This window comes from Lithobates pipiens, unplaced genomic scaffold, assembly GCF_037356315.1.
Source record: "Lithobates pipiens isolate NorthernLeopardFrog02 unplaced genomic scaffold, aLitPip1_a1.2 Scaffold_10, whole genome shotgun sequence".
NCBI lineage: Eukaryota > Metazoa > Chordata > Amphibia > Anura > Ranidae > Lithobates > Lithobates pipiens.
This window is the reverse complement of record NW_027507686.1, coordinates 14,845,333-14,866,949: the sequence shown is the minus strand read 5'-3', so window position 1 is coordinate 14,866,949 and position 21,617 is coordinate 14,845,333. Positions and strand designations below refer to the sequence as shown.

At 43.5% G+C, this 21,617-nt stretch overlaps 1 protein-coding gene across 1 annotated transcript in view; it reads left to right on the top strand.

Moving 5' to 3' along the window:
* LOC143927509 (neural-cadherin-like) overlaps positions 1–21,617 on the top strand; it is a 189,547-nt gene that overhangs the window by 68,493 nt on the left and 99,437 nt on the right. Inside the window, exons 7-9 of the mRNA XM_077451614.1 lie at positions 8,516–8,658; positions 13,906–14,078; positions 15,474–15,642. Coding sequence (XP_077307740.1) covers positions 8,516–8,658; positions 13,906–14,078; positions 15,474–15,642 — 485 coding nt within the window. The remainder of the gene's footprint in view (positions 1–8,515; positions 8,659–13,905; positions 14,079–15,473; positions 15,643–21,617) is intronic.

Here is a 21,617-nt window from a genome sequence, read left to right as displayed (position 1 = left end):
TGCCATAAGGTGAGGGTGATTAGTTAGACCGGTGGTGGAGGGATTGTCGCGCTACTGTGGAAAAAAAAAATTGCTTAAATCAGTGCTACAGTTTGAATTTAAAGAGGAAGTAAACCCTGATGAGTTTACTTCCTCTTTAATTCCCTGCAAAGGCAAAGCATAATGGACTGCTATGCATCGCATAGTAGTCCATTATGTGTCACTTAACTGACATAGGAGCCAGCGAAGTCACCGCTGTCCCCTGTAGTTCCGAGCGTCCATCTTCTTGGTGGGTCTCCGTGGGTCTCGCTGCTCCGGCGCTGTGATTCCGGCGCTGTGATTCGTCATCGAAGATGCCACGCTCAGTGCGCCTGCGCGCCGCTGTCTACGGCGCATGCGCTGTAGACAGCGGTGCCCGTCTTCGGGCAAATATCTCCTAAACCGTGTAGGTTTGGGAGATATTTCTTGGACCTACAGGTAAGCCTTAATCTAGGCTTACCTGTAGGTCAAAGTGGTTTGTAAGGGTTTATAACCACTTTAAGGCCGGGTTCACACCGCTGCGATGCGGGAACGCCGCGAATCCGCAGCGTTTTCCCGCATCGCATTACTCCCGCCGGCAGTTCACACTGCCCTATGCGGACGGCTGGGAGTGTCAATGATATGTTAATGACACCCCCAGATCCGTCCGCATATCGCAGTGCGATCTGCCGACTTGCACAGGAATCGGATCACATGGTGTGAACCCCCATGCGATCCGATTCTGTTGCGGACCAAAAAAAGGGTCCCGTGCGAGTTTGCTGCGGGAGCGATGCGAATTCCGCCATACTATCTGTATGGCTGTACTCGCATCGCTACGGAGATCGGATGTGATTTGCGGTGCGAATCACATCCGGATCTCCCCCCGCAGCAGTGTGAATCCAGCCTAAAACGTATTTGTGTGAACTGTGAAGTTAAGTCATGGATTGTGGAAACTAACTAGTGTCGGGTGATTGTATATAGTGTATACCACATTTACCGCTGACTTATGCAGAGTTGCAATACAAGGAGATCAGCTAAAAGTAGTTGGATCTGTATGTGCGTTATAATTAATTGAAATTAGTCGATTAATCAATTAAAAAAAATTTTGATTAATCGAACACAAAATTTTTAATCAGTAACAGCCCTAATATATTTATATATATATATATATATGTATGTATGTATGTGTGTGTGTGTGTTTGTGTGTGTATGTGTACAGTGGTGTGAAAAAGTGTTTGCCCCCTTCCTCATTTCCTGTTCCTTTGCATGTTTGTCACACTTAAGTGTTTCGGAACATCAAACCAATTTAAACAATAGTCAAGGACAACACAAGTAAACACAAAATGCAATTTGTAAATGAAGGTGTTTATTATTAAAGGTGAAAAAAAATCCAAACCATCATGGCCCTGTGTGAAAAAGTGATTGCCCCCCTTGTTAAAACATACTATAACTGTGGTTGTCCACACCTGAGTTCAATTTCTCTAGCCACACCCAGGCCTGATTATTGCCACACCTGTTCACAATCAAGGCATCACTTAAATAGGAGCTGCTTGACACAGTAAGGTCCACCAGAAGATCCTTAAAAGCTACACATCATGCCGAGACCCAAAGAAATTCAGGAACAATTGAGAAAGAAAGTAATTGAGATCTATCAGTCTGGAAAGGGTTATAAAGCCATTTCCAAAGCTTTGGGAATCCAGCGAACCACAGTGAGAGCCATTATCCACAAATGGCGAAGACATGGAACAGTGGTGAACCTTCCCAGGAGTGGCCGGCCGCCCAAAATTACCCCAAGAGCGCAGCGACGACTCATCCAAGAGGTCACAAAAGACCCCACAACAACGTCCAAGGAACTGCAGCCCTCACTTGCCTCAGTTAAGGTCAGCGTTCATGCCTCCACCATCAGGAAAAGACTGGGCAAAAATGGCCTGCATGGCAGAGTTCCAAGGAGAAAACCACTGCTGAGCAAAAAGAACATCAAAGCTCGTCTCAATTTCTCCACAACACATCTTGATGATCCCCAAGACTTTTGGGACAACATTCTGTGGACCGATGAGACAAAAGTGGAACTCTTTGGAAGGTGTGTGTCCAAGTATATCTGGTGTAGAAGGAACACTGCATTTCATAAAAAGAGCATTATACCAACAGTAAAATTTGGTGGTGGTAGTGTGATGGTCTGGGGCTGTTTTGCTGCTTCAGGACCTGGAAGACTTGCCGTGATAAAAGGAACTATGAATTCTGCTGTCTACCAAGAGATCCTGAAGGAGAATGTCCGACCATCTGTTCGTGTACTCAAGCTGAAACGAACTTGGTTTCTGCAGCAGGACAATGATCCTAAACACACCAGCAAGTCCACCACCGAATGGCTGAAGAAAAACAAAATGAAGACTTTGGAGTGGCCTAGCCAAAGTCCTGACCTGAATCCTATTGAGATGTTGTGGTATGACCTTAAAAAGGCTGTTCATGCTCGAAAACCCTCTAATGTAACTGAATTAGGACAATTCTGCAAGGATGAGTGGGCCAAAATTCCTCCAGGACGCTGTAAAAGCCTCATTGCACGTTATCGCAAACGCTTGGTTGCAGTTGTTGCTGCTAAGGGTGGCCCAACCAGTTATTAGGTTTAGGGGGCAATCACTTTTTCACACAGGGCCATGATGGTTTGGATTTTTTTCACCTTTAATAATAAACACCTTCATTTACAAATTGCATTTTGTGTTTACTTGTGTCGTCCTTGACTATTGTTTAAATTGGTTTGATGTTCCGAAACACTTAAGTGTGACAAACATGCAAAGGAACAGGAAATGAGGAAGGGGGCAAACACTTTTTCACACCACTGTGTATATATATATATATATATATATATATATATATATATATATATATATATATATTATAGTAAGTGGGCAGACCTAAGTAGTATTTGCAGTGGTAAGTCATGCCCGAGACAAGGACACCCATAAACACTCCAAGCAGGTTTGTTCTGCAGTTTGATTCAGCAAACAAATACGGTTTTAACAGCAGAGATATGTATTGCAAGTCCATTGTATAAAACAAATAAAATATCTGCTTGTCCGAATTAGTAAACTCAGGTCAGTTCTTGACCGGTTCTGCCAGGTAAGATGTGGATCCAGGGACAAAGGCTTTATCTTAACCAAAGCTCTACAAAGTCTCCAAGCTCCAGGAGCCAGTACAAGATTTATTAAGATTCTGAAAAGACTGTTTTTTTTTCTCTCTCGATATCAGACACAAGCCCTGGATTTCCTCACAAATTGTAGGTGATAAATCTAGGTACATATATATATATACACATACACATTGGGGGAAAAAAATGATTTTGTCCCCTACAGATTTTGTAAGTTTGTCCAGTTACAAAGAAATGAAGGGTCTATAGCAGTGATTCTCAACCAGGGTTCCTCCAGAGGTTGTAGGGGTTCCTTCAGCATTGGGCCATTTCTGCCTCTCAGATAAGTTCCCACCGACACCAGTGATCTTTTTGGCTATCTGTAAGGAGGTAATTCTTCCCAATGACCACAAGTGTAAGGACCATTCTTCCCACTGACCATCACACTAATGTATCATGAGTTGTAGATTTCTAATTTTTAGTAGGGGTTCCCCCGAGACTGGAGAACTATTTCAAGGGTTCCTCTGTGTTGAAAAGGTTGAGAAATGCTGGTCTATAGTATTTATCATAAGTGTATTTTAAATGCTAGAGACAGAATATCAACCAAAAATCCAGAAAAAAACATGATACAAATGTTATAAATTGAGTTGCAGTTCAGTGAGTAAAACAAGTATTTGATCCCCTACCAACCAACAATGATTCTGGCTCCCACAGACTGGCTACAGTAGGTGCTCATGTGGTACACAGATTAGTCCTGCCAATGGAAGAAGGTGCTCCTAACGACAACTCGTTATGTGTATAAAAGACACCTGTCCATAGAATCTTTCTTCCATTCAATCCTCACCATCATGGGCAAGACCAAAGAGCTGTCAAAGGACATCGGGGACAAGATTGTAGACCTGCACAAGGGTGGAATGGGCTACAAGACCATCAGCAAGAAGCTTAGTGAGAAGGAGACAACTGTTGGAGCGATTATTCACAAATGGAAGAAATACAAAATAACCATCAATAGCCCTCGGTCTGGAGCTCTATGCAAGATTTCACCTCATGGGGTGAGGATGATCATGAGAAAAGTGAGGGATCAGCCCAGAACTACACGGGAAGGAGCATGTGAATGATCTCAAGGCAGTTGGGACCACAGTCACCAAACCAACCATTTGTAACACAATACGCCACCAAGGATTGAAATCCTTCAGCTCCCGCAAGGTCCCCCTCCTCAGGAAGGCACATGTACAGGTCCGTCTAAAGTTTGCCAATGAACATTGAAATGATTCAGAGAAGGAATGGGAGAAAGTGCTGTGGTCAGATGAGACCAAAATTGAGCTCTTCGGCATAAACTCGACTCGCGGTGTGTGGAGAAAGAAAAATGCTGACTATGACCCTAAGATCACCATCCATACAGTCAAGCACGGAGGTGGAAACATGATGCTTTGGGACTCTTTCTCTACTAAAGGTACAGGCCGACTTTGCCGCATTGAGGGACCAATGGAAGGGGCCATGTATTGTTAAATCTTGGATGAGAAAATGGGTCATAGATGGGTCTTCCAGCATGACAATGACTCTAAACATACCACCAAGGCAACAAAGGAGTGGCTCAAGAAGAAGCACATTAAGATCATGGAATGGCCTAGCCAGTCTCCAGACCTTAATCCTATAGAAAATGTATGGAGGGAGCTGAAACTTTGAGTTGCCAAGCGACAGCCAAGAAACCCTAAGGATTTAGAGAAAGAGTGGGCCAAAATCCCTCCTGAGATGTGTGCAAACCTGGTCACCTACAAGAAACGTCTGACCTCTGTGATTGCCAACAAGGGTTTCTCCACCAAGTACTAAGTCATGTTTTGCTTGGGGATCAATACTTATTTTACTCACTAAACTGCAACTCAATTTATAACATTTTTTAATGTGTTTTTTTCTGTATTTTTGGTTGATATTCTGTCTCTATCATTTAAAATACACCTATAATAAAAATTATAGACCCCTCATTTCTTTGCAAGTGGGCAAAAATCTGCAGGGGATTTTTTATCAATTAACAAAATTTAAAGTAAATAAACAGAGGAGAAGTCCAAAGCAAATCAATATTTGATGTGACCGCCCTTTCCCTTCAAACCAGCATCAGTTCTTCTAGGTAGACTTGCACACAGCTTTTGAAGGAGACTCAACAGCTTCAAGTACTAATCACAGATCTTCTGTGGATGTCGGCTGTCTCAAATCCTCCTGTCTCTTCATGTAATCCCAGACAGACTGCATGATGTTGAGATGAGGGCTCTGTGGGGGCCAAACCATCACTTTCAGGACTCCTTGTTCATCTTAACACTGACAATAGTTCTTAATGAGATTGGCTGTATGTTTGGGATCGTTGTCCTGCTGCAGAATAAATTTGAGGCTAATCACAGGCTTCCCTGATGGTATGGGATGAGGGATAAGTATCTGCCTGTATTTCTCAGCATTAAGGACACCATTGATCCTGACCAAATTTCCAACTCCACTTGCAGAAATGCAGCCCCAAACGTGCAAGGAACCTCCACCGTGCTTCACAGTTGGCTGCAGACACTCATTATTGTACCTCTCTCCAGCCCTTAGCCAACAAACTTACTCCTGCTACAGCAAAATATTTTTCATTTTGACTCATCAGTTCAGAGCACCTGCTGCTATTTTTCTGCACCTCAGTTCCTATGTTTTCCTGCATAGTTGAGTCGCTTTGCCTACATCAGAGGTTTGGCTTTTTGGCCACATTTCTTCCATGAAACCACTTCTGGCCAGACTTCTCCGGACAGTGGATGGGTGTATCTGGGTCCCACTGGTTTCCGCCAGGTCTGTGCGTCAGAGGGAAGTAAGCCTAGTAAGCCTTTTATCTGCTGCATTAAGCTTCCTTGGCTGACCTCAGCGTTGCCCGTTACTTTGTGCTCCTTCAAAAGAGCTTGAACAGCACATCTTAAAGCCCCGGCCTGCTCTGAAATCTTTGCCTGGGTGAGACCTTGGTGATGCAGTAAAACTACCTTGTGTCTTGTTGTCTTGCCATGGTCTATGACCTGTGGCATGAAACAGTCTTCCACAGTCTCACTTGAATAGCAGAGTTTTCCTGTTCCTCGCCCAGTTTCACCCCACATATCAAATTGATGATCATTAGCACCTGCCTGGTATAATTGATTATTCATGCCTGAAACGAATCCTACAAATTCCCTGATGTTCTGTAAGTGTACAAACTCTTGAAGTGTAGGAATTGATGCTGGTTTGAAACCAAGGGGTAGCCACGCCAAATATTGGTTTGATTTTGATTTTTCTTCTGTTGTATAAACAAATACAATATATATATATTCTTCATAATATAACTCTAATCCAAAACCCTAGCCTGAAGCCTTACTTTAACTCCCAGCCATGTCAAGCTCAACCTAACCCCCTAATCTAACTTTAAGGCTGCATTCACACCTGAGCGTTTCAAAGTTGCGTGCCTTTGTCCGCGTTTTTACTGCGATTTTGCCACAATTTTGTTCAGGTCACCAATGTAAAAGGCAGAAAAAATGCCTGTAATCTGCCCCGAAGAAGCTCATGTTGTTTTTTGAGCTTAGGGCGTTATATATATTTATATATATATATATAAATATATATATATATATATATAAATATATATCTGTGTATATGTGTATATATATATGTATGTATATATATATATATATATATATATATATATATATATATATATATATATGTATATGTATATGTATATATATATATATATATAATATATATATATATATATATATATATATATATATATATGGGCTGTTACTGATTAAAATTTTCATGTTCGATTTATTTTTTAATTGACTAATTTCGATTAATTATAACGCACATACAGATCCAACTACTTTTAGCTGATCTCCTTGCATTGCAACTCTGCATTACTATTGGTAAATGTGGTATACACTATATACAATCACCCGATACTAGTTAGTTTCCACAATCCATGACTTAACTTCACAGTTCACACAAATACATTTTAAATTCAAACTGTAGCACTGATGTAAGTAATTGTTTTTTCCCCACAGTAGTGTGACAATCCCTCCACCTCCGGTCTAACTAATCACTCTCACCTTATGGCATGGACCCCTGTGCAAACAGGTGGTCATGCAAGCGGGTATCAAAAGGGTTAACACGGACCATAAACTTCTCTCACGTCTCCTTAGATCTCAGCAAGGACGCCAGGTCATGGGTAGAAAGAAAAGATCAAAGTGCTCACCGCTTAAGTATAAGATTACATTTTTGTGTTCAAACAACAACTCCACATAAAGATGCTAAAAGCACAGCATATAAAGCCGACAATCCTGTTAGTTCCGTAGGGCAGCAGCGGGTGACGTGATGCGTAACGTTCAATCAGAACTCCTCCCCCCTTCCCTTTGTTAGCAGACAGAGGCACTTGGGGAAGGGGGGAGGAGTCCGGTGACGTCGATGTCCGTGATGTCACCGGATCTCCGACGGAACTTCCTGAAGACCTGGAAGCCGGCGGAGACGTGAGTATTTTGATCGATCAAATGATTGATCAAAAAAATTAACGATTAATCAAGGAATTAATCTTTAATTTCCGCAGCCCTAATATATATATATATATATATATATATACAGATATAAATATCTAGATATACATATATCAGAACCAGACAGAAAGTGTGTGTGTGTGTGTATATGTATATATATATATATATATATATATAGATAGATAGATAGATAGATAGATAGATATATGTATATATGTATATGTATATATATATATATATATATATATATATATATATATATATATATATCAGAACCAGACTGAGATTCTTCCCATCTCCCCACCAGCACAGTAAAAGAGAAGTACTTCTCTTATGGCAGAGCCAGTTAGAGGGGAATCTTTCTCATCTCCCTGCCAGCACACAGAGTGATTAATGCTATTGTGCACAGGGTGATTAGGGTGTGCCCAGGCACAACCGGCACGCCCTGTGCACACACCAAGGACTAGAACTGTATACATATTTATGCTGCCCATGTGCCTTGCTCCACTCCAATATTCCAGAACAACCCACAGTTCTCCAGAAAGCAATGAGAGCAATCAAACCTGCAGCAAATAAAACACACTGGTTACAGTGAGCCAAAACTAAATGTACCTTGTCCTGCCGCCTATCTAGGAGGGTGCTACACAGCTTTTCTCTATGATATCAAATAAATATGGTGGGAGTCAAAACAGGTGTGCAGAGACCTTTGTTTTCGGTTCATTTTACATGGCTATAGAAAGTGCGGCGTTTGTGCCACTGGGGAGCGTAATCTACAAAATGCAAGGTGCCCGACCAATTATACTCCCCCCCCCCCCCAAATAATAATTGCATGCATCGTCTGAAACCTTCGTGTCCTATTTTCCAGATACCGGACATTTGTGTCAGAAGACGCAGCCCCCAACACCCTGGTGGCCACAGTGCAAGCGTTCGACCCTGACGGAGACCGAGTCACTTATGAAATCTCTGAAGGAAACAAGGAGGGAAATTTCGTTATTGATCCTCAGAAAGGTAATCACGGTTTTCGAGGAGCAGACTCCAGAGTGTTTACGCGTCAGACTGTGCAAATAGAGTTTCTGAAGGCACTTTATTGATTGGACCCGGCATTTTCTACCCAACAGAAATCAATGCAATAAAGCACTTGGTGTCATCAGACTAGAGATGCAATTATTCTGCGGCCAAACCGATAGATTGCGGGCTCTCTCTTATAATAAGTAGTTTGCAGGGAGGAATGGTGATGTAAAGACTGCGCACTGCCAGAGTTTACTGTAGTCGGGTCAGTGAACAAAAGCGTTCTGATTGGTTGGTGTGGGTCAGTGCCCCTTTGCATGTTATCTTTTTCTGTTGCCTTTATCAAGAGGATAATTCTTTGCCTTTGCAGAACTCCAGTAAAAAATCTAAATAAATAGTCTATTAATGGTTAAAATATAAATAAAAAATAAAATAAAAAACAAACAGCTTTTGCTGCAATACTCACTTTCCATCTGGAGATGTCCCCAGCAGAACTGTTTTTTTTAAAATATATATATCCTCAGTCTTTCAGGTTAAATGACGGCCAGCAAAGTTCAACCCACTTCCTCTAAAGCCAAGCCATCCCGGACCAGCCCCCAACCTGTGGCTGGACAGTGAAAGGAGAAGCAGCTCAGTATTGAGCTCATGACTCTTAGTCACTCTGCTTCCTCCTCCTATCGGCATGCTATCTGTCAGCACCAAAACTGGCTCCCTGTGCTGCTTCTTCCACTACAGGAGGCCGATACCAGTTCAAATTAGGTGTTAATGATTACTGAGCTGCATTAATGAGTCTCTTTAATATATTACAAGAGTTCGGTTTTAAGACAGAAGTTGAAAAAGAAAATGTATTTTTCCAGATCTAATCAAAATTTGACATTAACCACTTCAATACAGGGCACTTAAACACCTTCCTGCCCAGACCAATTTTGAGCTTTCAGCGCTGTCGCACTTTGAATGACAATTGCGCGGTCATGCTACACTGTACCCAAATGAAATTTTTATCATTTTTTTCCCACAAATAGAGCTTTCTTTTGGTGGTATTTGATCACCTCTACGGTTTTTATTTTTTGCGCTACAAATAAAAAAATACCGAAAATTTTGAAAAAAAAAATGTTTTTTTTTGTTTCAGTTTCAAAACTTTGTAAATAAGTACGTTTTCTCCTTCACTGATGGGCACTGATGGGGCTACACTGATGGGCACTGATAAGGTGGCACTGATGGGCACCAATGTGGCACCAATGAAGTGGCACTGATGGGCGGCACTGATGGGCGACACGGATGGGCGACACGGACGGACACTGATAGGTGGCACAAATTGGCACTGATAGCTGGCACGGATGGGCGGCACGGATGGGCATGGATAGGCGGCACAGGTGGGCATGGATAGGCGGCACAGGTGGGCATAGATAGGCGGCACAGGTGGGCACTCATAGGCGGCACAGGTGGGCACTCATAGGCGGCACAGGTGGGCACTCAGGCGGCACAGGTGGGCACTCAGGCGGCACAGGTGGGCACTCATAGGCGGCATTGGTGTTATAGTAATGGATGCCAATCAGTGCCAAACAATAATGCATGCCAATCAGTGATGCCCATTGTGGCCACTGATTGGCATCCATTATGGGCACTGATTGGCACCCATTGTGCTGACTGGCACCCTGGTGGTCTAGGGAGGATTGTGGGTTTTTATTACCTTTTCCCTGGTGGTCTAGTGGCGTCCCTGGTGGTCCAGTGTGGGCATCCTCGGGGGGGCTGTGCTGATAATCGATCAGCACAGACCCCCTCTGTCAGAGGAGCAGCCGATCGGCTCTCCTCTACTCGCGTCTGACAGACGCGAGTGAGGGAAAGCCGATCACCGGCTCTTCCCATTTACACTGTGATCAGCCGTGATTGGACACGGCTGATCACATGGTAAAGAGTCTTCGTCGGAGACTCTTTACCGAGATCGTAGTTGCCGGGTGTCAGACTGACACCCCGCAACAACGATCGCCGCGATGCGCGCCCCCGGGGGCGCGCAGCGGCTCATTATCCTAATCACGTCATATGACGTCCGGTTAGGATAATGAAACCACTTTGCCGCCGTCAATTTGTAATAGGGCGGGCGGCAAGTGGTTAAAGAATGAAAACAAAAAAAAAAGTAATAATAATAATATAAGTAATAATAATTAGACATGTGCACTGCCAAAAAATTTTTTGTTTTAGTTTCATTTGTTTTTTGTTTTTTTTTTAGTTTTCCAGGTCATTCCTTATGATCGCAATTAGTAAATTTGTACATTAGTAAATTCATACATTCGCACATTCATACATTCATACATTTGTGAATTCGTAAATTTGTAAATTCGTACATTCGTAAATTAGAAAATTCATACATTCGCAAATTCACACATTCGTACATTCGTAAATTAGAAAATTCATATTTTTGTAAATTCGTACATTCGGATATTAGAAAATTCGGAAATTTGGAAATGCGAAATTCGAAAATCCGAAAAACGAGAAAATTTGAAAATCTGAAATAGTAACTATTAAATTATAGGTATTGTAATTTCCTTTCAAATTTGGCTGTTAGTGAACGGAATGAATACGAATTGTCTCTCTATTTTTGTTTATAGCGCAAAAAATAAAAACCGCAGGGGTGATCAAATACCACCAAAAGAAAGCTCTATTTGTGGGAAAAAAAGGACGTAAATTTTGTTTGGGAGCCAAGTCGCACGACCGCGCAATTGTCAGTTAAATCGACGCAGTGCCGAATCGCAAAAAGTGGTCTGGTCTTAAGCCAGCAAAATGGTCCGGGGGCTGAAAGTGGTTAAATAATATCACAAGTTCAAATAGGCATAATTTTTTAAGTTGCCACCTTTTTAATCACTGTGTTGTTGCTCTGGATGTATTGTACAGTTTTTACAATATATGTTTTATTAAGATTTTTATCATAAAGAGTTTACAAGAAAAAAGAAAGGCACAGGGCTGAAATATACAATAGAGCACGTAGGTACAATAAGTACACTTAGTGACAAGGTTATAGCTCTTAGTATACATTGCTCTATAAAATATTAAAAAAACATTTCAAATATGCATCAAAGGTATTGTATAGCAAAAGCCATGGTTAAGTGTAGAAAAAAAAAAAAAAGTGTAGAAAAATGTGGAGTTTCTGGGGGTTTTGAGGCCAGGTAGAGGTTGTATAGCGTGTTACTGTTATTTGTGTACTGCCATTTTTTTTTTTATTCATTTAAATTTTATTAAAATTAATAAAATATTTTAATCTACATTATTAGAATTGCAATATATTTTTTTAGAATCCTAATAAAAATAATTAGAGTTAAAAAAAAAATATTTCCAAAAAAAAAAAAGGATCAATTCTCTATTTCAGTCCACTTTCTACCAGTTAAATTTTACCATGTAGCAATTACACAGGAGAAGCAGACAAAGATCTAACTAATGCAACAAGAAGGAAAAAAAAAGAGAAAGGAAAAAAAAAAATGGAGCATTGAATACCCAGATCCCAGACGTTGTTTAAAAAAAGATGATAATAATAATAATAATATCCCTTCAATGTACAGATGTTACAACTATGCAGTAAGATCAGACATCTAATTCACAGACCATTGATCCGCTAGGTTTTTCATTCTGAGAGATACAAACCTGAAAATATTCTGTGGAAGTTTTAATAATTCTCCAAGCATCCCTTATATTGTGCTTTGAAGTCTATTGACTACGCTATATTAATTCCTCCAGAAACCTTAAACAATTTGTCTCAATAAACCGAGACATAATAGAGGGTGCTAATGGTGTTTTTCCAATTTATTTATTACATTTTTCTTCTTTTATCTATTTATTCTTTTTTTAAAAAAATTAAAAATAAGAAATTAAACAGTGAGGCTAATGATGGAAATTTTTTGTGTAAGAATAGAATAGGTCCAGGATAGTTGAAATGAGCTTCCCGTTACTTTCACCGTCAAAAAGCTTATAGAACCCTTAAAATTTTCAAAAAATCACCCTAGTTTGGCCTTTCCCATTAATGTCAAAGCCTTTTCCCAAAAATATCTTTTTTTTTTCACCAGAATTTCAGGGAAATTAAAGCTCTTAATTTTGCTAATCGACAGTCAAGATATTTATCAGTGGCCTCTAAGTGGGGGCTCAAGGGCCAGATGCAGCCCTTTGCTGGCTTCTGTTGCATCCCATCCATTGACAACAACAAGGGGGCACCAATCCTCCTTATGACACCATCAATAAGGCAAACGTCCCCCAGTGACACCAATGGTGAGGAACAATTCCTCCCAAAGACACCAGCAAGGGGGCACAATTCCTCACACTGACACCAATGATGGGACACAATTCCTACCCATGACACCAATGATGGGGCACAATTCATCACACTGACACCAATGATGGGACACAATTCCTACCCATGACACCAATGATGGGGCACAATTCATCACAATGACACCAATGATAGGACACAATTCTTCCTAATGACACCAATGATGGCACACAATTCCTCCCAATGACACCAAAGATGGGGCACAATTCCTCCCCATGACATTAATAATGGGGCACAATTCCTTCCAATGACACCAATGGTCAGGCACAATGCCCCCCAATGACACCTACAATAGGGCACAATTGCTCCTGAAAAAAAACAACAATTATGGGGCACAGTTCCTCTTAATGACACCAATAGTAAGGCAAAATTCCTCTCAACCACACCAATGATGGGACACAATTCCTCCCAATCACACGAACGATGGACCACAGTTCCTCCCCATGGCACCAATGATGTGGCACAATTCCTCCCAATAACAAAAATGATGGGGCACAATTCCTACCAATGACACCAACGATGGGTCACAATTCCTCCCAATGACACCAATGGTCAGGCACAATGCCCCCCAATGACACCAACAATGGGGTACAATTCCTCCCAATAACACCAATGGTGAGGTACAATTTCTCCCAATATCACCCTCATTAGAGCACAATTCCTGCCAGTGACACCAACAATGAGGCACAATTTCTCCCAATGACACCAACAATGATGCATAATTCCTTCCAATGACACCAACAATGTGGCATTGTTTACTCCCACTGACACCAGGACATCGTTTACTCCCAATGGCCACAGTCTGGCCTGACTAAAGTCTGAATGATAATAAACTGGCCCTTTGTGTAGAAACCTTGGAGACCCCTGAGATATATGTATGTTTGAAATCCTATTGAATATAAAGAAGAAACTAATAATTTTCTGCCAATTAACAGGTCTTATTCGCCTTGGCCCAAGCCCTCTTCCCCAGCTCCATGGGACTGAGTACATCTTGTATGTAACCGCGGCAGACGACAACGCCTCCGGCGGTCCGCACAGCCTCACCAGCACGGCCACAGTCCTTGTTCGAGTGGATGACATCAATAATAATAAGCCCATTTTTCATCAGGTGTGTTTGAGTTACCTTTATTTCAAGTCACCAATCAGAATTCTGTATATCCAAGTCACAAAACTGGAGCTTACACATGGCTGAAGACCCACCCTTCCCCCATGTGACAACACCAAGGAAGATAGAGGGCTGAGTCGTATGCTCCCCTGTACCCAGAAGTACTGGATATTTCACTATATCACTCCTGTCAGCTAAAGGGAGGAACAAAGGAGGCATCATAAAGTGAATATGAGATGTTAGAGGAACCGCTTTCCAACCGACCTATAGCAGATTTACCGCTACAGGGCGACCATGCTGTTCAGAATCGCATATATATGTGTTTAGGCACTCATGGGTAGGGGACGTACACGCCGCCAGTGCTCCAATTCTGCTGAGCAACCAACCAACCTCCACCCCAAAACTCGCTCATCCATGTCTTTATGGACCTTGCTTTGTGCACTGGTGTGCAGTCATGTTGGAACAGGAAGGGGCCATCCCCAAACTGTTCCCACAAAGTTAGGAGCATGAAATTGTCCAAAATGTCTTGTTATGCTGACGCCTTAAGAGTTCCCTTCACTGGAGCTAAGGGGCCAAGCCCAACCCCTGAGAAACAGCCCCACACCATAATCCCCCCTCCACCAAATGATTTGGACCAGTGCACAAAGCGAGTTTGGGGTAGAGGAACTTGACTGTCCTGACCTCAACCCGATAGAACACCTTTGGGATGAGTTAGAGCGGAGACTGCAATCCACGACTTCTAGTCCAACCTAGCCTGACCTCACAAATGCCCTTCTGGAAGAATGGTCAAACATTCCCATAGACACACTCCTAAACCTTGTGGACGGCCTTCCCAGAAGAGGTGAAGCTGTTATAGCTGCAAAGGGTGAGCCAACTCAATATTGAACCCTACGGACTAAGACTGGGATGCCATTAAAGGTAATGTGCGTCTAAAGGCAGGTGTCCCAATACTTTTGACAATATAGTATATTCGCATTAAAAATAATCAGTGCTGATTGTGAGAGTTTAGTTCCACTTTAAACATATCTAGCCATCTAGCCGTGACCCCCTCCCCTTTAGAAAAAGTAACCTTGACTGGTCTTTCTTAATTAATCTGGTAGGACATCAAGTAACTAGCCAATGTCTTCATCAGATTCTCAGACACCCGGGATCAACCGAGGGGGAAAAAATAACTCACTGAATGGGTGTAGAAGAGACTTTCCAGGAAAATATGGAAAATCTTTGTCAGAGACACGGGTGGGGGTGGGGTGGGGGGGTCTCATACCCACAAAGGCTCATTGTAGTTCACAGCAGCCCCTAATTATGAGCGGTAGCCCTCTTATCAAAAAATCATTGACAATTATTTTAAGGTGATGGTCATTTTGTAAATATCCCAACTTAGCAAATTTGTCTTTGTAGTGTGCCGAGTACAGCAAGAACGCCTCGATTCTAGAAAACCAACCCCTGGGGACGTTTGTGCTTCAAGTGGAGGCAAAAGACGCTGACAGCGGAGTGAACGGGCAAGTGAAATATGGGATCGTGCACAGAGAGGGATACTTACCTGCCTTCACCATCCACCCCGATACAGGTAACCAAGAAAAGGAACCAACGCGAATACCTCTAAGGAGGACCATCCCCTGTCCTTTTAAAGAGAACATTTTCCCATCAGTCCCAGGATAGGTTCTTCCAGCATCCAGGATGAAGGTGCATCTCCCTCTGCTTACACATGACTTAGAATGGACCACCTTGGGCTTCTTCTCCACCCCCACAGTCTGGCTGCCTATGGTTGGCCCATGGTGGTTACCCAAGTGTGGCTTATTGCTTGCCTTCTAAGGGCTGAGAGGTGATTGCACATGCATGGTGCACGCATCATGTCAGCTCCCAGAAGATGGGGTGCCAGAGTGGTCATTTGGTGGGACAGCAGTAACTTGTTGGGTAAGTTCAGGGTGGTGAGGCAGGCAATAAACGAGTCCTGATTTGTGAAGAACGTTGTATTGTAACGGTCAAATCAACGTATTGTTGAGGCGATTCAGTTCGCATTCGCAGCGCTATACAAATCATTCATTCATATATCATTTTTGGGAGTCTTAGCCCTTGTACACACGGTCGGACATTCCGACGGAAAATGTCCGATCGGACCATGTTGTCGGATAATCCGACGGTGTGTGGGCTTCATCTGACTTTTTCCGTCAGAATGTCCTACCAACAAAGTTTGAGAGCTGGATATAAAAAATTTCCAACAACATGATCCGATCGGACTTTGTCCGATTGTGTGTAGAGAATTCCGATTGGACAAAGTGCCACGCATGCTCAGATCAAATTCCTAGACCAAAGCTATTGGCTACTAGCCTGAACGTAGTCCCGTCGTAACTAAATAACGTCATCACGTTACGAACAATCGGATTTTCCGACAACTTTGTCCGATCGTGTGTATGCAACACCAGTTTCGGACAAAATCCGTCGGACAAAATCCGACGGATTTTGTTGTCGGAATGTCCGACCGTGTGCACAAGGGCTTAGATATACTGGTCATTTTCTGCTACCTCCAAAAAGCTGCTATTGAAAGATTAGAGAAAAGTTGTCCTATCGTTGTTACTGATCGTTTTGGAGCATCTTGTGACCCTAAACCCCTCTCCTGTTAAAGTTCTTCAGCAATAAATACTAAAAAGACATCCCCTAGACCAGCGATCGCCAACCAGTGGTCTGTGGACCACTGAAGATCCAGAAAATGTTGCTGATCCCCTGGGGTTCTGCTGCAAATCAGCATTGTGGCTGATGTGTACCGCCCAATGTTTCCAGTGTTGTTTTCAAAGATAGTCAATGCTGTCAGTGTGCATTGATACCCGATGCCTCCTCTGTAGTTCCAGCTACTGTGCTGACTCAGAGGGAGGCGCCGGGAGTAGTGCAGCGAGCAGGAGGTGAAGAAGGAGGGGACTTCCAATGGCATCGCTGATCACAGACTGTGGGAGGGAACACAGAGCTTGAGCACATGGCTGAATAAGGAGGTGAGATCCAATGATGAGTCTGTATAAGGCATCAGTGTGATTCAGGGGGGTGGGGGCAGAGAGCCGGAGCATTGTGTGTATAAGGCAGCAGTGTGATCCATCGGTAGGGGGACAGAGAGCCAAAGCATCGTGTGTATAAGGCAGCAGTGTGATCCAGGGGAAGGGGCAGAGAGCCGGAGCATTGTGAGTATAAGGAAACCGTATGATCCGGGGAAGGGGGTGGAGCATTGTGTGTAAAAGGCAGCATTGTGATCCGGCTCTCTGTCCCTCTCTCCCTGGATCACACTGCTGCCTTATACATACAGTGCTCCAGCTCTCTGCCTTATACACACAATGCTCTGGCTCTCTGCTCCCCTCCCCCAGGATCACATTGCGGGCTTATACACACAATGCTCTGGCTCTCTACCCCCCTCCCCCAGGATCACACTGCGGCCTTATACACACAATGCTCTGGCTCTCTGCCCCCACCCCCTGGATCACACTGCTTCCTTATACACACAATGCTCTGGCTCTCTGCCCCTCTCCCCCTGGATCATTGTATGTATAAGGCAGCAGTGTGATCCAGGGGGAGGGGGCAGAGAGCCAGAGCATTGTGTGTATAAGGCCGAGGTGTGATCCTGGGGGAGGGGGGCAGAGAGCCAGAGCATTGTGTGTGTATAAGGCCGCAGTGTGATCCTGGGGGAGGGGGGCAGAGAGCCAGAGCATTGTGTGTATAAGGCCGCAGTGTGATCCTGGGGGAGGGGGGCAGAGATCCAGAGCATTGTGTGTATAAGGCAGCAGTGTGATCCTGGGGAAGGGGGGCAGAGATCTAGAGCATTGTGTGTATAAGACAGCAGTGTGATCCTGTGGGAGGGGGGTAGAGAGCCAGATCATTGTGTGTATAAGGCAGCAGTGTGATCCTGGGGGAGGGGGGCAGAGATCTAGAGCATTGTGTGTATAAGACAGCAGTGTGATCCTGTGGGAGGGGGGTAGAGAGCCAGATTATTGTGTGTATAAGGCAGCAGTGTGATCCTGTGGGAGGGGGGTAGAGAGCCAGATCATTGTGTGTATAAGGCAGCAGTGTGATCCTGGGGGAGAGGGGCAGAGAGCCAGAGCATTGTGTGTATAAGGCAGCAGCGTGATCCTGTGGGGAGGAGGCAGAGATCTAGACCATTGTGTGTATAAGGCAGCACTGCTGTAGACTAATGGCGCATACACACAATTGGAAATTCGGACAGAAAAAAGACCAATGAAAGCTTTCGGTTGGAAAATGCGATCGTGTATATGCTCCATCGGACTTTTGCTTGGCCAGCAAAAGATTGAGAGCATGGTCTCAATTTTTCGGTCGGAAAAAGTTCCTATCCGAAAATGCGTTCGTGTGTATGCAATTCGGATGCGCAAAAACTCGCAAGCTCAGATCCAACTACGGGACGGAAGCTATTGGCTACTGGCTATTGAACTTCCTTTTTCTAGTCCCATCGTACGTCACCGTGTTCTTGACGGTCGGACTTTGGTGTGACCGTGTGTATGCAAGACAGCTTGAGCGAAATCCGGTCGGAATTCCGTCCGGAAAACCATCAGAGCTTTTCCCGACCAAAATTCCCATCGCGTGTACGTGGCTTAAGCCTGATTTGTCCATGTGATGGGACTGTGCTTGAGTGACTGGCAGCCTCTATACCACTTCTGTGCTACTGTGGGAGAACCAGTGTATTCTCAGCGGCCCCTCGGGGGTAAGCGCTACATAAACTCTATACATTGAAAAGATCTCTTCATGCCTTTGCAGATCCATATTTATATTATGTATTGGGTTAAGCTTCTTAGCAGTGTGAGAAAAGAGGATTAGACTTAGACACAAAGCAAAAGGATAAACATGTATTTAATGAGTAATATAGAAAAATAAAATATTTTGCCCAGGAACCCCATCTCCTATCCGAGGCTCGCCATTAATGACCTCATGTACTGCACCCTACAGTAGTCCTGGCATACATCTAAAGAAGATATATCCCTACTGTACACCATACAGGGAAATTCAGATCTTTACTATCAGAATAGATAAGAATGTTTTTTAACCAATTGCAAGAAACAAGGAAGCATAGTTCTATATTGCATGATCCCTGCATGACCAGATGTCCTCTATAAGTGTGTTTTCCTCTATATGTTTATCATACTTCAATTAATGAGCCATTATGGAACCGTCCTTCACTCCAATGCCTCGCTCAGTATGGAAACTTGATGTTCTCTGGTGAAGCATTAACTGTTTTACTTCCACAACAATAGTTGTCTCCCTTCTGAAGAAATTGCTGATTGTTTTATCATTGTCCTTTTCCATTGATCCTTGAATGGGATCGTCTGACTTCCTTATAATCCCCAGAGCAATCTCGGTGTTGTAATGAAAAAAGCGGCAGTGCTCTCATCCTTTTAGAACAGCTTTTCCCAACCTTTTACCATGGAGAGAACCCCAAAAAAAAATTCCGGTCTCAGGGAACCCCCGCTAACAATTACTACACCCACATCCAGGGCCGCTAATAGGCCAGTACAACTGGCCCTGCTATACCGGGCCTGGCCAGCAGAGGGGCCCGCAACCTGAACAGATATGTCATTTAAAAAAAAAAAAATCCTCCAGCGAAACACCGAAGCAGGAGGGTAGGAACTATTTCTTGTATTTCGGGTGCGGAAGAATGCCTCTTCCGTGCCCGCTCCTCGTGCTGGCTTAAGTCCCGGCCAGTGCGTCCTCTGTAGTGCCTTCCCCCTGGCGCCGTGGAGTGATTCCTTCCTGTCTCTTCGCGTGAGAAGTAGCAGTAAGGCGACTCAGGCGAGCAGCGGCAGCAGAGGATATCAGCACACGGTGAGTTGAGGTGTTACAACACCCATTGTAATATAATCATCCACATCCTCACAGTTCCTTATGATTCTCAGCATAGGATAATCATTGGCACAGGAAGTGCTCTATGGCTCTGTCAGAGTGTGTCACCCGCTGTTGTGTGCTGACTTTGTTACTTTATGGCTGTACTGTGTGTTACAGATTGTACCACTGTCTGTACAGCCATAGCAAAGTCAGCACCGAACAGCATGTGACACACTTTGAAAGTGCCATAGAGCACCTACTGTGCTGTGTGAATGATTATCCTAATGCTATAAGGCCTAATGCACACAGGATGCTTTAAAAACGATCCTCCTCTTGGCAGCAGGCTTTTGCCAGAAAAAATGCCTGAGGCTTGTAAAAGTGTCTAAGCATTTACAGGCATAAAACACTTGGGCATTCATTTGATTGGCCAAAATAATACGTTATTCTGGTCAATGAAAAGAATTATCGCTCAAGCAGTAAACGTGCCTAATGGTAACATGCGTTTAGGAGCATTTGCATTTGTCAAGCATTTTTTTGGTCAAAAAAACTGCTGCTACTGGATGCTCTAGCCATGTTTTTTTTTTTTTTTTTCCTGCTTGTAAACACCCCTGCCACAAAAAATTCAAAAATTCTATGTGTGCATAGACACATAGGATAACAGGAAGGGGTGCTTGGAAGCAGTAAAAAAATGTGTGCATGAGGCCTAAAGATCACAAGGCACTGTGAGATGCTACTGTACACTTGTGTTTTTGGAGCAGTAAAAATGCACAGCTGAGCTACATTTTTACAGCATCCAACCATTTCCCTTTAACCATGGCATTTTATATCAGAGCTGGGGCCTTGTTGCAAGCACATCTTTTTCAAACACATACACGCATTTCCAGCTGTGGTCAGCAGCCAGGAGTGTGTGTATATTTGTAAAAGCAACTGTCGGATTTCATGTTGAAGTGATGCAAGCAGTTCTGAAGTCACCTTTCACTTCCACAACTGTTGTATCATATCCCCCCTCAACTTTTGGGGAGGGGGGGCGGGGTCAAAGGGGGCCCCATCAGGTAGGCTGTATGGGGCCCCATGACTTCTAACAGCGGCTCTGCCTACATCTCAAGATGCATTAGTGTGACGGTCCCTGAGAACAATGCTCCCTACATTTGTGGTCATTGAGAAGAATCTCCAATTACAATACCCCATAATGACAACCTGAAAGAAGTTTGAAATCTTTGCAAATTTATTCAAAATAAAAACCAAAAAAATCCCATGTACATAAGTATTTTCAAGCCTTTGCCATGACATTCAAATTTGATCTCAGGTGCCTCCTGTTTTCATTGATCATCCTTGAGATGTTTATAGAACTTGATTGGACTCCACCAGTGGTAAATTCGGTTGATTGGACATGATGTGGAAAGGAACACACCTGTCTATATAAGGTCTATAGAAGGTCTCACAGGTAACAGTGCATGTCCGAGCAACCAAACCACGAAGTCCAAGGAACTGTCTGTAAACATCTGAGACGGGATTGTAAGGAGGCACAGATCTGGAGAAGGGTACCGAACATTTTCTGCAGCATTGAAGGTCCCAATGAGCACGGTGGCCTTCATTATCCGTGAATAGAAGAAGTTTGGAACCACCTGGACTCGTCCTAGAGCGGGCGGCCCAGCCAAACTTGGTGATCGGGGGAGAAGGGACTTAGTCAGGGAGGTGACGAAGAACCCGATGGTCACTCTGACAGAGCTTCAG